The following is a 14,614-nucleotide window of genomic DNA, read 5'->3' as shown; positions in this document are numbered from 1 at the left end:
ACCGCCGGAAAGCGAACCTGAGCTTTGAGAATTAGTGGAGGCGGAGTGAGAGTGGGAGGAATTGAGGCTGCGTAGCTTCGAAAAACGCGGGCAACATCCGGGCATTTGGGGCCAGCAAGCTAACCTGCGCCTTCCAACCTTGCCTTTCAGCAACCGCTGCCATGCTGAAGTGCGGGATGAATGGCAGTCAGGTGAAAGGTGGGGCAGCCTTTTTTGCCTCCCTGTGTAGAAGAGGAAAAGTCTAAAAAGCCAACGACGTGTCTTCAACTGTCGCCTCATTCTTCCCCTTTGCCTTTGTGCGCCAGCGCTGAAGTCGCGTCCTGACCACTGCCTGTCCCCACAAGGGCCCTCGGGGCTTCTGACGGCAGGATGAAGGCCCCTCTCCGTTGAGGCGTAGTGTTCAGTACTGCGCAGCGTGTGGGGAAGAGTGGGGACAAAAATAATGTGTGGACAAAGTATTTTAGTGCCCAGAAAAAAAATAAGCCTGATTTTTTGCACAGATTTAATCTTTTTTGGGTACTGGGGATTGAACCCAGCACTCGACCACGGAGCCACATCCCCATCCCTTTTATTTTTTATTAGAGACAGGGTCTCACTGAGTTGCTTAACACCTCGATGTTGCTGAGGCTGGCTTTGAACTTGTGATCCTCCTGCCTCAGCCTTCCAAATCGCTGGGATTACCACGCCCAGCAGATTGTACGATTTTAAAACCACTAAATCACCTTGGGTCTCAGTTTCCTCATCTGTAAAATGGGAACCTTAGCAGTACTTTAGAAAAGCACTTTCATTAGTAGGGTTTGTTGTAGGCATGAAATGGAAATTAATATAAACAAAAGGGAATGTGTGGAACTGCTCTTCATTGTATATGGCCCTTTTAAAATGGAAGTTAATACAGAAAGCATTTAGAAAAGCGGTGGCTTTCTATAAATTGTAGCCTGAAAATGGTCATTGAAAACTATCTTGTATTGTGACTGGCTTCATTTGTGTTGAAGACAAATATAAGAAAATAATAATGAGCAGGAAAGGGAAGGACAAGTCCCCCCATTGTTACTTGTTCCCAGAGTACTAGGAAATTGTCTTTAGCAGTGTGCACCTTCTTTTTTAATAGGGAATTTTAAAAAAAAATATTTTTTAGTTGTCAGGAATCTTTATTTATTTATATGTGGTGCTCAGAATCAAACTCAGTGCCTCACACATGCTAGACAGGTGCTCTACCACTGAGCCACAACCTCAGCCCCATCAATAGCCAATTTTCTGTGATTATTTAATTTTGCTTTCCTTCCTAGACTGTAAATGTGATGAGGGAAGGAACTAATCTTGTCTTGTTCATTACTGTACCCCAGTGCATTGGGCTGTATTTGGAGTCTAGTAGGTGATCAATACATATTCATTGGGTGAATAAAAGGTCTGCATCAGGCAATCCAGGAAGCAAATGTGAAGAGACACATGCCTCTTTTAAAATTATTTATTTATTTAGGTCATCCCATCTTTCGTAGTCTGCACACTTGTGATTCTTTAGCATTGCAATCTGAATTCTGGGATTGTTATTTCTTTTTTATGTTCTTCAGTAGATTGATAGGTCCATCCATTTATATTACAGCATAGTTTCCTCTATATATTTGCATGTTTTTTACTTATTCATAATTCATAAGAACATTAATGGTATTAACCCAAGCCAGATCAATATTTCATCCAGCCCTAGCCTCTCTTTCTAACAGGACATGCAAGTGTGTTTGATGGGAAAGTCTGACATCTTCTATGCTAAAATCTGGTATTTCCCCATGCTAACCTCAAGCAGAGATGAATACTCTTAATTTCTCTCTCGTAATACATTTAAAAAATTTAGTTGTAGTTAGACATAATATCTTTATTTTATTTATTTATTCATTTTTTATGCGGTGCTGAGTATCAAACCCAGTATCTCGAATATACTAGGTGAGCACTCTACTGCTGAACCACAGCCCCAGCCCCTCTCGTGATGCTTTTTGACATGACCAGCTGTGGAGTTATTAAAACATTTAAAATCATCCTCTCCATGCCCTTTTTCCATATATTTTTTGCAAATAGATTTATTTAAACCAAATTGAAAAAAATGCAATAGTATGGAAATTTCCTTGCCACAACAGCTCCACACAATACTGCAGACATATAGAAGAAAGAATGTCATTGAAGTTTATACACTCATTCTGCAAATTTATTGACTCCTACTATGTGATGGCATTTTTCCAAAGGCATTATACTGTATTTCTTAAAGCAATGTGTCATTAGTCTAGAAAATGCTATATGGATCCGTTGAACAATTTGTCTATCAGATATATTTAATTAAAGAATTTGTCCCTAGATATTTGTATAAAACATGCAAAAACCAAAAGTCAAAACATCCTATTTTGATTAAGGAAATTGTTCCAATATATGCAGGAGAAGGAATTCAAAAGCATTATTTCCAGGTCAATCATACCACAAAAGTTCAGCCAAAGATGAATCCAACATATTGCAATAAACCCCTTTTGAGATCTTGCACTTTGGTTTTCATATGTTCTGATAGGACTTGACATGAAACAGAAGTTGAGATCATTATGGCTAACTTGAGTTTATTGGAAACCAAGGAAAAGCTGAATGTTATTACTGCCTATACAGTCCATGAATTAGAATGAATGGTAGAACCAGGCTGAACTATGTGTTGCAAAATAGGCAACAAAGGGTGGGTACTATTTCCATTTTACCAATAGTTGATTGATGCGTATTATCTGCAAAACCAAAAGCCTCCATTTCTCTCTCTAGGAATTATACCCACAGGGCAGGGAAGAATTGTTCAATTGAAGAATCTGTTAAAGAATTTGAGCTGCAGGAACAAATTGTTCAGTAGATTCCACTGATCTTTATGAATTTATCTTGAGTCCTCTGCTTGATGAAGTAGCCCTGTGGTTTGTTTTTGTTATTAGAGAGAAGGAATGTAAACAGTGCTTTTTCTTTTTCTCCATAGTGTTTGGGAAAGCAATCCAGGCTTTATCCCGAGTGAGTGATGAGCTGTGGCTAGACCCATCTGAAAAAGGTGTAAGTGTTACCAAAGTAAAGCTCATCCCACAGACAAACCAATGTCCCAGAAACGAGTTGGGGAGAAAGAAAGGCTTTATTTAATGTCCAAGAATGGGGCAAGAGGGCGCTCTGTTGGCACATCAACTTCTCAACTCCAGGGGCTTCAGAGGTTTTGGATATAGGACAGGAATAATGAGGGAGAGAGATAGGCTAATAAAAGGAAGAAAATTCATATCTTTTCTGGGAACAGGTAGAAATCTTCCAGGAACTTGGGGTGCCACCTCTTTTTTACTTCAGTTATGTCTGGTGTTTCTGGTGATGGTGTCTTTAGCCTTGAAGTGGGCTAAACAAGTCTAGTTAACACTGTGTCATAGTTTTGGGTAAAACATTTCTCAAGTGAACAACATGTCTACATGCAGAGCTGAGTGAAAACCTGATCCAAGGTTAAGGCAGCAAAGGAGAAATACACAATTTGGAGGCAGAGAGGCCAGAGTCTTTTCATCCTATTCCAGTCACCCATTGGACATAAGCATGCCTAAGTGAAGAGTCAATGTTTTCAGCAAAAGTGGCCTTCAAGTCCCTAAAAAGTAACCTATACAACCTATCATCATAACTCACATGTCAGAGATGATATCTACCCCAAAGCTAATGAAGGCTAATTATTTATTAGCTTTGGGGAGGCTAATAATTTATTTCCATCTCTGTGATCTCCAAAATCAGTGATTTTTTTTTAAGAGAGAGAGAGAGAGAGAGAATTTTTAATATTTATTTTTTAGTTTTCGGCAGACACATCTTTGTTTGTATGTGGTGCTGAGGATCGAACCCGGGCCGCACGCGTGCCAGGTGAGCTCGCTACTGCTTGAGCCACATCCCCAGCCCAATCAGTGATTTTTTTAAAAGTCAACTAAGAGCAAGAGATCTGGAGGGTTTATTTAGGTTTTTCTCTGGTAAAATAAATAAGAATGTGAAGTAATAGATCATGCAGTAAGACAGAAATGTTTAAAGATCCTAGTCCAGATTGAATGGAACCAGGAAATTCAGAAATTACAGTTATCCCTTTCATTGTTCACCTTTATTTTATATATCTCAGTATACTTAGAGCACAGGAAACTTGAAATCATGCAGAAAAACATAATTTATTCAAGTCAGGAGTCATACACTGGTGATCAAGAGACTAGATGTGGCCTGTAGAAATATTCTGTGAGACCTACACTATTATTTTTGTTGTTGTTGTTGTTTGTTTATTTTTTCATAGAGGGGCTGGAGATGTAGTTCAGTGGTAGAATGTATGTTTTTCATGCACAAGGCACTGGGTTCAATTCCAGCATACTCCCTCAAAAATTGAAATAATTTCTAACATTTAAAAATTGTGAGAGTCCACATAAAAATCTGAATTTCTTGCTTCTCTTAAAAATGTAAAAGACCCAGGACTGGGATTGTAATGCAAACAGATAAATAAAATTAAAAGACCTGATAATTTTGGGGCTTACAGTCACAAAGGAATTAGTTAACCAGAACCAAGTAATGGTTTTTCTCCCTTAGATGAGGTATGAGACCACCAATTTACTATAACTCCTTTTTATATCACCTTCTGCCACTTCATCCATTAAAGTTAAAGCCCCTGTGGGCATTTTCATTTTCAATTTAATATAGATACATACACATATGTATGTACATATGCAAATTCAATATACACTGAATGGTGTAGTCCATAGTTAACATTTCATGGCATTATAATTGAACTTATTTAACTAGGATATTAAACATAATTGAATTTAAGTATTCAACTATCACTTAAAGAAAGTTGGTTTTCTCCTAATTAGCTCTCTTATTTTTCCCAGCTTGCTCTAAGATCAATGAATTCTTCTCGATCAGCATATGGATGTGTCCTGTTCTCTCCTGTATTTTTTCAACATTATCAATGGTCAACCTCAATGAAAATGAGTGATAATGACAGAGCATTGAATTTAAATTGCAAACTGGGAATGAAGGTAAATATAAGTAGTCCTGGGTTTCTCTTGCATTGGAGAAATATTTATTATATAGGATATAACATATATTCTATACTTGGTAATTCAGATGGCATGCAGGACAATTCTGCGTATTTATGAATATTACGTACATCCTTGTTAGTTTTAAAGAAACAGATAAAACAACCATATTAGGTATGTTCTTAATATGTATACTATGTTTGTGTTACAGTCAATTCTACCCATCTTTAGATGTCTGACTTCTCTCGAAAGAAATGTAGAAAAGTGCAAAATATTCACCAGCTCTGATGAATGCAAAATAGTTATTCAGTTCTTCTGCAAGCATGGTAGGTGTTCAAAGTGGTTTAAATTTTTGTGTTTTCTTCTTTGTGTGTGTGTGTGTGTGTGTGTGTGTGTGGTGATGGGGATTAAATCCACAGCTTTGTGCATGTGAGGCAAGCACTCTACCAAATGAGCTATATCCCCAGCCCATGTTTGCTTCTTAATATGATTCTTGTTTACAGACTCTCAAGATGTCACATAAACATTGTTGCTTAGGATTTGTGTAGTTATGTGGTAGGGCAGTTGTATTATCTTAACTGTCTCTGTAGGAGTATTATAAGATGATTGGTATTAATTATTTCCTTCTTATGACTTGTGAATGGCACAAGCTATACCTACATACAAACTGCTATTTTAAAATGCTTATTTGAGAGCTGGGGATGTGGCTCAAGCAGTAGCGCACTCGCCTGGCATGCATGCAGCTCGGGTTTGATCCTCATCACCACATACAAACAAAGATGTTGTGTCCGCCGAAAACTAAAAAATAAATATTAAAATTCTCTCTCTTGGGACTGGGAATGTGGCTCAAGCGGTAGTGTGCTCGCCTGGCATGTGCGCAGCGCTGGGTTCGATCCTCAGCACCACATACAAATAACGATGTTGTATCGACTGAAAAACTAAAGAATAAATATTAAAAAAAATTCTCTCTCTTTAAAAAAAATAAATAAATAAAGTGCTTATTTGAATTTAAATTGGTTACTCTAAAATTGACTGATTACTCTATGGTATTAGTCACAAATGCTATGTGCTATGTGACTAATACTATGGTATTAGTCACAAATGCTCCTAGGTAAGAACAGAAAAAAATAATGCCTGCTGATATTGAAAGTGTCTAGGAGTAGAATATTATCATAGCTGGGGCTGAAGGAGGCCCAAAGTTACAGAACTAATAAGTCACAGAGCCTGGATTTGAATCCTGCCCACTTTGGGAGCCAAAGCTCGCATTTATTCTCTCTGTTACACCAAGCTTTCACATTTCCTGACCTCAGGCTTATAAGCAAGATATTAAAATGTTGTACTGACAGGACTTTTGCATTCTTTTTTTATTTTTTATTTTTAGTTGTTGATAGACCTTTATTTTATTTGTTTATATGTGGTGCTGAGGATAGAACCCAGTGCCTCACACATGCCAGGCAAGTGTGCTACCACTGAACCCAACCCCAGCCAAGGACTTTTGCATTCTTAACCTGTATGGCATACTGATTCAGAATATGGACTCTGAATGCCATGAACACTAGGGTGAAATCTGGTTCTGTCCCCTCTGTGGTAAGACCTACAGCAAATTATTTTATATTTTGTGCCACTTTTTCTCAATATGTAAAATGGGGCCATAATATATGTTAGTCTCAGCCTTCTATGATTTTTATAAGGATTCAAAGCTTAGTAAAGCATTCTTTTATTTAGAAAAGAGCCTGTATATTCTGTAAGGGATAGCATTGGTTATATTTATTAGGATCACTGCTATTTTAAGTTAACAGGAAGAATTTTATGTTTTAAAAATGTTTTTGCCAAATGTGATGGTGCACACATGTAATCCCAGGTACTTGGTTAAGGCAGAAAGCTAACAAGTTCAAGGCCAACCTGGGTAATTTAATGAAACCCTGCCTCAAATTTTAAAAACTTTAAAATATTTATATTTTTAGTTGTAGATGGACACAATAACTTTATTTTATTTATTTATTTTTATGTGGTGCTGAGAATCAAACCCAGTGCCTCATGGGTTCGAGGCAAGCATTCCATCACTGAGCTACAACCCCAGCCCCCAACACCCCACAAGAATTTTTTTTTTTAAAAAAGGGGATGGAGATGTAGCTCAGAGACAAAACACACAGGTTCAATCCCTAGTAGTGCACACACACACATCTCCACTTGTGATATTAGTCCAAATCTTTTTTTGTAATAGAATGACCTTAAGGAAGATATCTTACTATTACATTTTTGTTTTTTTAACATTTATTTTTTAATTGTAGTTGGACACAATATTTATTTTATTTATTAATTTTTATGTGATGCTGAGGATGCCAGGGCCTTGCACGTGCTAAGTGACTGCTGAGCCATAACCCCAGCCTCTTTACTGTTACATTTTTCTTAACTTTATCTTACGCTTTTCAAAATATATTTAAATTTCATTGTACATTTATAATCCTTATTTTTTCCTTAGAAATACCAATGGTTTGATATTATTTTCCCTTCTCTGAACTTTAGTTTATCTGATAGCAGAATCATGCAAAGAGCATGTCTTAACATCCCAAAGATGTGGGTATGAATTCATTCCACTTTATCTTAGCTTCTTGCAGCACATGAATTCTCCAAACTTTTGTTTTCTTCTCTGGAGAATGGCGATCATCTTGCCTACCCTCACATTACAGGTTGCAATGAGGCTGAGGTGAACTTGCATATGTGAAGCACAGAGCTCTGTGCCTGGTGCAGAGGGAGTACTCCCTAGTTGTTGCTGTCTTTATAGCAATCCTCTTCCTTGTCTCCAGTAGATTTTTAAATAGCCAAGTGGCTTGGTTAATTTCAAATAAATATTTGTGATTGGTTAATTTTTAATGCTTTTTGAAGGATTGTTGAATGAATTAGGACATTTTAGTAACAGAAAAAAAGAAAAAGGCCCAGATAATCCAATTCAAACTGGCTTAAACAATAAAGAGGAATATTAGGCTTGTGTACATATGGAGTCTGAAATAGTTCACAGGCAAGGTTCAATCCAAGCTGCATTTTCTTCTGACTTTTTAGAAAAAAAAATTTTCAATTCAACTTTCCTTTCCAGATTTTATCCTGAAGTGAGCTTCACTTATAAACTCAAAATAAGGTGATTCCAGTAGCAGTAAGAGCTACATGTATCCTCTTTTAGGAGTGAGTGAAATTCTTATCTTGCACATCCATTGAACATAAATGCTTGACTTTTCTCTAACTGAACCACCTAAACTAAGCCTGGGAGCCAGGGGAGTCCTGTTCCCTAACTGTCCTGGCTTACTACAATATCTGGACCACATCCAACTGCAAGGCTAACAGTACATGGATTGGTTTGTGCTAGAGAGAGTCCACCCCTGGAGCTGAAAGAGGAGTCAGTCCTATCCAATCTCATGGCTGCTACAAACTAGGGAAGGGAATGCTGCAGGAGAGAAGGGGGCAGGGCATAGATGCTGCTACAGTAACTGGGTTAAGTAGTTGTACTCTCCAGAATTGTATTGCTCAGCAAATTATGCTTGCAGCTTTACATCAATAACCTGCAGCTTTACATCAATAACCTGGTGAATCTAACCATAAATAACATTCAGAACAGTGATTTTCTACATTGTTTAGCATCTGCTAATAAATCAAAGGATGTCTTCTATCACCAGTCCTTCATATTTCCTTTTGCCCTGGCCCCAGAGTTGCTAAGAAAAAGTCAGTAGGTTGTCCCTAAAGAACATGATGTAAAACACCCTGCTGGTAATTCTGTCCTGGCTCTAGGAGCTAGATCTCCAGTAGAGAAGGGCTTCCAAAAGAGAGTGTACTTTTTTTTTTTTTTTTTAGTTGAGGGAAAATAAAATCTGATTCATGCATGTATTTTACTGAAGTGAAGTACAAAGGGCTGGACTCAAAGTCTTAAGCTTTCCTCAAAGAGTACTCTCCAAGTGTACTAATGACTCAAAATGATTTTAAAGAAAAAAAAATTTGAATAACTTACTAGACTCGAAGGTGTACCAGATTGTCCTCTCTCTGAAATTCCAAACTCCACAAATATAACATCTCTATCATAACGGTTGGTCCTTAGCTGTACTGCTTCAGGTTCAGAGAGTTCTCTGGATCCATTGAGAGAAGTTCTAAGTTGAGCTTATGAAGTAGCAAGAACTCCAGCATAGGATCAAGTACCCATGGACAGGAGCACTGGTCTTTAGAGTGGTCCAAATTATCTGTAACTGGTCTGAGTTCATGGCCTAATAATGAGCTTATGTCAGAATTTAAGACAAATACATTACTAAATCTTCTCTTTAGTTTAGCTGTTGTTTGTTTGATTGTTGTTTTTAAAGAGATGGGAACTTACAATGTTGCCCAAACTCCTGTTCTTAAGCAATACTCCTGCCTTAGTCTTCCAAGTAGACTGAGACAGGTGCATGCCACAGTGCCTGGCTTTTTTTTAATAGTAAGATGGTGTGTGTGTGTGTGTGTGTGTGTGTGTGTGTGTGTGTGATGGGGGCATATTGAGGATTGAATCAATACCACATGTGCTAGGTAAGTACTCTACCATTAAGCTATGTTCCCATCCCTTTTGTTTTTTATTTTGAGACAGGGTCACACCAAATTCCCAGGCTGACCTTGAACTGAGATCCTCCTGCCACAACCTCCACTAGCCCCTGCCAGTACCTGGCATTGCCTGGCTTAATAGTTAAGACCTTCTTTTTTTTTTTTTTTTTTTGGACTGAACTCAGGGGCACTTAACCACTAAGCCCCATCTCCAGCCCTTTTTCTTTAATGTGGTGCTGAGGATTGAATCCAGTGTCTCACATGTGCCAGGCAAGTGCTCCATCACTAAGCCACAACCTCAGCCCCTAATAGTAAGACTTTCTTGATGACGGAAGTAAATTCTGGTGAAAACTCCACACCTTATTATAGTACAGTACTTTGTGGTACACTAAAGTTAATAAGTGACCCAGAGAGGAAACAAATTTTAAAATTTTTATCTCATTTGCATTCTATGAAGGAGAATTAGTATTAGACTAAAAGAACTAGTGCAGTGAAGCCAAATTGTTTCTAAAAGGATGTAGTGGAATATTCTTTGGGTGAGAGGCAAGGTGGAAAGATTTTCTGGCTAGTGATGTCTCATTTGGCAAGTTTCCAGCAGGTGGCAGTGGAAGGAGGAAGCAGTATGAGCCAAGGGGTAGGTTGAGAACATTCAGGGCCTTTCATAAGGAAAAGGGAAAGGAAGGAAGTAGAGGAAAAGGTAGCCTCAGGGATAGCGAAAAAGACACTCCTCAGCCTGAGCCCTCTGCAACACCAGTGTTCACTTGATCCAAATGCTCTGTGGGTAAGACGGTGCTTTGATTCGCATGGGCTATTTCTCAAGACTACCTAAGACACGGTGATGGTAGTGGCTTCTGTGGGGGCCAAGGCAGGAACCAGGGGAGGGCAACTTCCTTTTCACTGGCTGTTCTTTGTTATCTTTGATTCTACATATACCTATTATCATCTCGCCATAAGTGACAAGAAAATATTTTAAAAAACAAGTAAGAGATGTTAGTTTTTGAGCTTTGTGCCTTCCTAAAAAAGCCACCATTTAATATAGGTCAGATTATATCATTCAAACTCAAAATTCTCAAATAGCTCCCGATTTTGCTCAGGGCAAAAGCAAAGATCTTAGAATTGACTGGTAAGTTTGTCCAGGATTCAAAAGCCGTGGTGTACTTCTTTCTGGGGGTGCATCTCCCCCTCCACAGCCTATTATTTTACACATTTATGTTCTTATTGTCAGTCTCCCTTACTAGAATGTAAACTGTGAGGACAAAGACTTTTGTCTGATTTGTTCTCTGATATTTCCAGCTTCTAAAAATCATCCCTATGTGGTATATTACAAAAAAAAAAATTCCCAAATTATTTGTAGACTCTTCTTCACAAGCTGGGGCATGTTTCCCCACTTTGAATCTTGGCTGACTGGAAACTTGCTTTGATACCAGAAGAACTCACTAGAAGTGATTTTGTGTGAGTTCCAAGCCGGGACTTCAAGAGGCCTGTCAGCTTTCACCACTTGAGAACCTTTCCATCAGCATGAGAACAAGTGTGGTGTGGCCTCCGGGAGCAATCCTGGCTAGGTGAGGAGAGGCCTCACCTGTCCCAACTCTCCCACTTGTTCCTGCTGAGGCCCAAATAGGGAACAAGGCCATCCTACGTGATCTGACCACAGCTAAGCCCAGCCTAGGCCAGAAAAGCCCTCAGCTAAATTGTGGGAAGTAACAAGTGCTGGTTATTTTAAGCTACTAAATTTTGGAGTGATTTTTTCTCATTCAGTCCAAGCTGGTTAATACAGCTAGATACACACTCAGTAATATTAAGTTAATAAACATTGTTTTGTTATTAATTCAGCAAAATAAAACAAAGAACAATAAAACACCAAACATATAAGTTGAGAAATGTTTCTGGTGAGCCCTTTGATTCTCACTGCAACATTATTTTATTATTATTATTTGGTACTGAGGCGCTCCACCACTGAGCTACATACTTGTCCTTTTTATTTTTTATTATGAGACAGGGTCTTCCTAAGTTGCTGAGGCTGGCCTCAAACTTGAGATCCTTCTGCCTCAGCTTACTAAGTCACTAGTATTACAGGCATGTGCCACTATACCCAGCTTCAGTATAACATTATTATGCTATAAAATTATAGCCCCCCTGGATTTTATTGCATGGGTTCTGTATGCAAATAGATTCATAGTTTTAATTGTAATTGTTAAAATTGTATCACCTTGAAAAGTCACGTAACCTCACTGAGATGCAGTTTCCTCTTCTGAGATTAAGCCTCTACACTATAGGGATATTGCGAGGATCACAGAGGATGTATGTGAAATGTGTGCTTCCTAGCATATTCATTTGAGGGTCAGACTCATTCTGGAGGAGCATCCCTAACCCAAAAAATCTGAAATCTGAAGGGTGTTGAGGTCTGAAATCCAGTTTTAAGATTAAGGTTGTTCAACCTGTAAAGTCTATGCAAATATTTCAAAATCCCCAAAACTCCCAAATCTGAAACACTTTTGGTCTCAGCATTTGGAATAAGGGATACTCAACTTATGTTGCTACCTCTCTTTTTTCTCAAAAGGGAAAATAATTCACAGACCAGATGTGGAGGTCTAACTGCCAAAAGTCCTGTCTGAAAAATCAATCTGGATAAGAGAAGCTGAAAGAGATATGATCTATAGTGGGAGGTGACTGTTTTACAAATTAAGGAACTGTCTTTCAGAGGATTTGGGGTTCTCCACTGCCTCCCTGGTCCTCGGTGTCATGTTGCCTGGTGTCCACTAGGGAGCGGTAACAGATTTCATTGAGGAACAGTGCTGCTCTGAACTTTGAGCACCTGCCATATAGCAAATGTTACTTTATTTTATTTGCGCTGTCAAAATTAAAGATTCAAAAAAATCTGTTTTTCTTGTGCTTAAAATGATTAAGAGTTCACTTTGTTCTTTTTAAGGTATTAAAAGAACTCATAATGTGTGTTTTCAAGAAAGCCAGCCTTTGCAAGTTATTTTTGAGAAGAATATGTGTACTAATACACTGATGATTCAGCCAAGGTAATGAGTTTTATGTTGTTTATTTTTCTTTTTCTGAATATCGTATGGCCACAGGATGAAAAAAATAATGCCCTACTTACAGGTTTTTATTTCTAAAGCTAAAACTTGACTTAGAAAAATCACTTTACAGGGTCAAAAGGAAATTTGATATAGTAGATGAAAACTGCCTAATGGTAGCAGCAATAATTTAGTGGCCAAGAATGTTCTAAAAATATCCTATCATGATTTTTTACATCAAGTTCTATCAAAGAAGAAGAATATATTATCTCATAATACTTACATTTATATGGTACCTATCTAAATCTTAGAACATACAGCAGTAGGAAACTTTTTAAACATTTTAAATGCAGACTGATTTTATCCCTAAGTGCTTTTTTTCTCTAGATAATGAGTGAAGTATTTTTTGTCAGTGAAACTATACCCAGTTTTTGCTGTGAGCCAAAGTTTATTTTATCCTTATTTGTGTGTGTGTGTGTGTGTGTGTGTGTGTGTGTGTTTGCGCATGCACTCACGTGTGTATGTGTTACTAAGGATTAAATTCAGGGGTGCTCTACAACTGAGTTATGTCCCTATCCCTTTTATCCTTTATTTTTTTTTTTTAAGACAAGGTCTCATTAAGTTGCTGAATCTGGCCTCAAACCTGTGATCCTCCTGCCTTAGCCTCCCAAATTGCTGGGATTGCAGGCATCCACTACTAAGCCTGACTTCTTATTGTTTTGGGTTTTTAAAAAAATTTGTTCTGATTAGTTATACATGACAGTAGAATGCATTTTGACACATCATAAATAAATGAGTGTAACTTCTCATTTGTCTGATTGTACATGATGTAGAGTTACACAGGTTATTTTTTTAATTACAAAAGTTACACCTATTCCTTTTAATACATCCAAATATATAGAAGTGTGCAAAGGTAAATAATGTAAGTATTCTCTGCCACCTCCTGTCCCACTTGGCAGTCAGGTCCCCTTTATTAACAATTTGGTATTTCTCCCTATTATTATAAATATCTATTTCCTTAATATCACCTACTACACATATATAGTTTTTGTTTGTTTGTTTGTTTGTTTTAAGAAAATGTTCTACTCTCCGTATTGTTTGGCCACTTGCTCCCCTGCCCACAGTGGTAGAGATGGAACCTGTGGCCTTGTGCATGCTAGGCAAGCATTCCACTATTCAGCCACATCCCCCGCCCATGACTTGCTTTTTTTTCTTTTTCTTCTACAACTTACTTTTTAAATCTTAGTATATAATTGTGAGCATATTTCTATATCAGTTCACTTAAATCAATCTTATTCTTTTGAATGATTACATAATAATTTTTCATTATATATCTGAGCCATGATTTGCTTACTCTAACCTCTTGGTGAAAATTTAGGTTGTTCCAACTTTCTGCTGTCATAAATAATTCTGCTGTCAGGACACAAGATAGTGTATTCATCATTTCCCCAAAACTTAGTGCCTTCAAAGTCAAACATTTTTTATTCTCTAGTAACAAGTGTGGCTTAGCAGGGTGTTACGGCTCAAGGTCTCTCATGAGGCTGAAGTCAAGACATTGCAAGGGGCTACAGTCTCATCTAAAGGCTCAGTTTGGGGAATTCACTTCCAAGCTCATTGCCAGGGCTGTTGGGAAAACATGTGGTTGTTGGTAGGCCTGGGATCCTTGCCATATGTGCCTGTCTATAGCTGCGTGAGTGTCTTCACAAATGATAACTGCTCTGAGCAAGATAAAGAACATGAGTGAGAACACAGACAGTACTGGCAAGACAGAGGCCAAGGTCTTTTGATCCTGTAATTTCAGAATTGCCATCTCATCACTTCTTCCATTTTCTCTGTGTTAGAAATGAATGTAGGTGCTGGAGTTGTGACTCAGCGGTAGAGCGCTCATCTAGCACATGTGAGGCTCTGGGTTTGATCCTAAGCACCACATAAAAATAAATAAAATAAAGTTATGTGTCCAACTACAACTAAAAAATATTAAAAAAAAAAAAAAAAGAAAGAAAGAAA

At 37.9% G+C, this 14,614-nt stretch overlaps 1 protein-coding gene across 1 annotated transcript in view; it reads left to right on the top strand.

Moving 5' to 3' along the window:
• The first annotated feature begins 161 nt into the window (after positions 1-161).
• Rad9b (RAD9 checkpoint clamp component B) overlaps positions 162-14,614 on the top strand; it is a 31,931-nt gene continuing 17,478 nt past the window's right edge. Inside the window, exons 1-5 of the mRNA XM_076855587.2 lie at positions 162-198; positions 2,984-3,054; positions 4,878-5,027; positions 5,239-5,353; positions 12,511-12,610. Coding sequence (XP_076711702.2) covers positions 162-198; positions 2,984-3,054; positions 4,878-5,027; positions 5,239-5,353; positions 12,511-12,610 — 473 coding nt within the window. The remainder of the gene's footprint in view (positions 199-2,983; positions 3,055-4,877; positions 5,028-5,238; positions 5,354-12,510; positions 12,611-14,614) is intronic.

The sequence above is a fragment of the Callospermophilus lateralis genome, chromosome 1, assembly GCF_048772815.1.
Source record: "Callospermophilus lateralis isolate mCalLat2 chromosome 1, mCalLat2.hap1, whole genome shotgun sequence".
Taxonomy (NCBI): Eukaryota; Metazoa; Chordata; class Mammalia; order Rodentia; family Sciuridae; genus Callospermophilus; species Callospermophilus lateralis.
The sequence above is the reverse complement of the archived record's forward strand: the minus strand, read 5'-3'. Positions and strand labels throughout refer to the sequence as shown.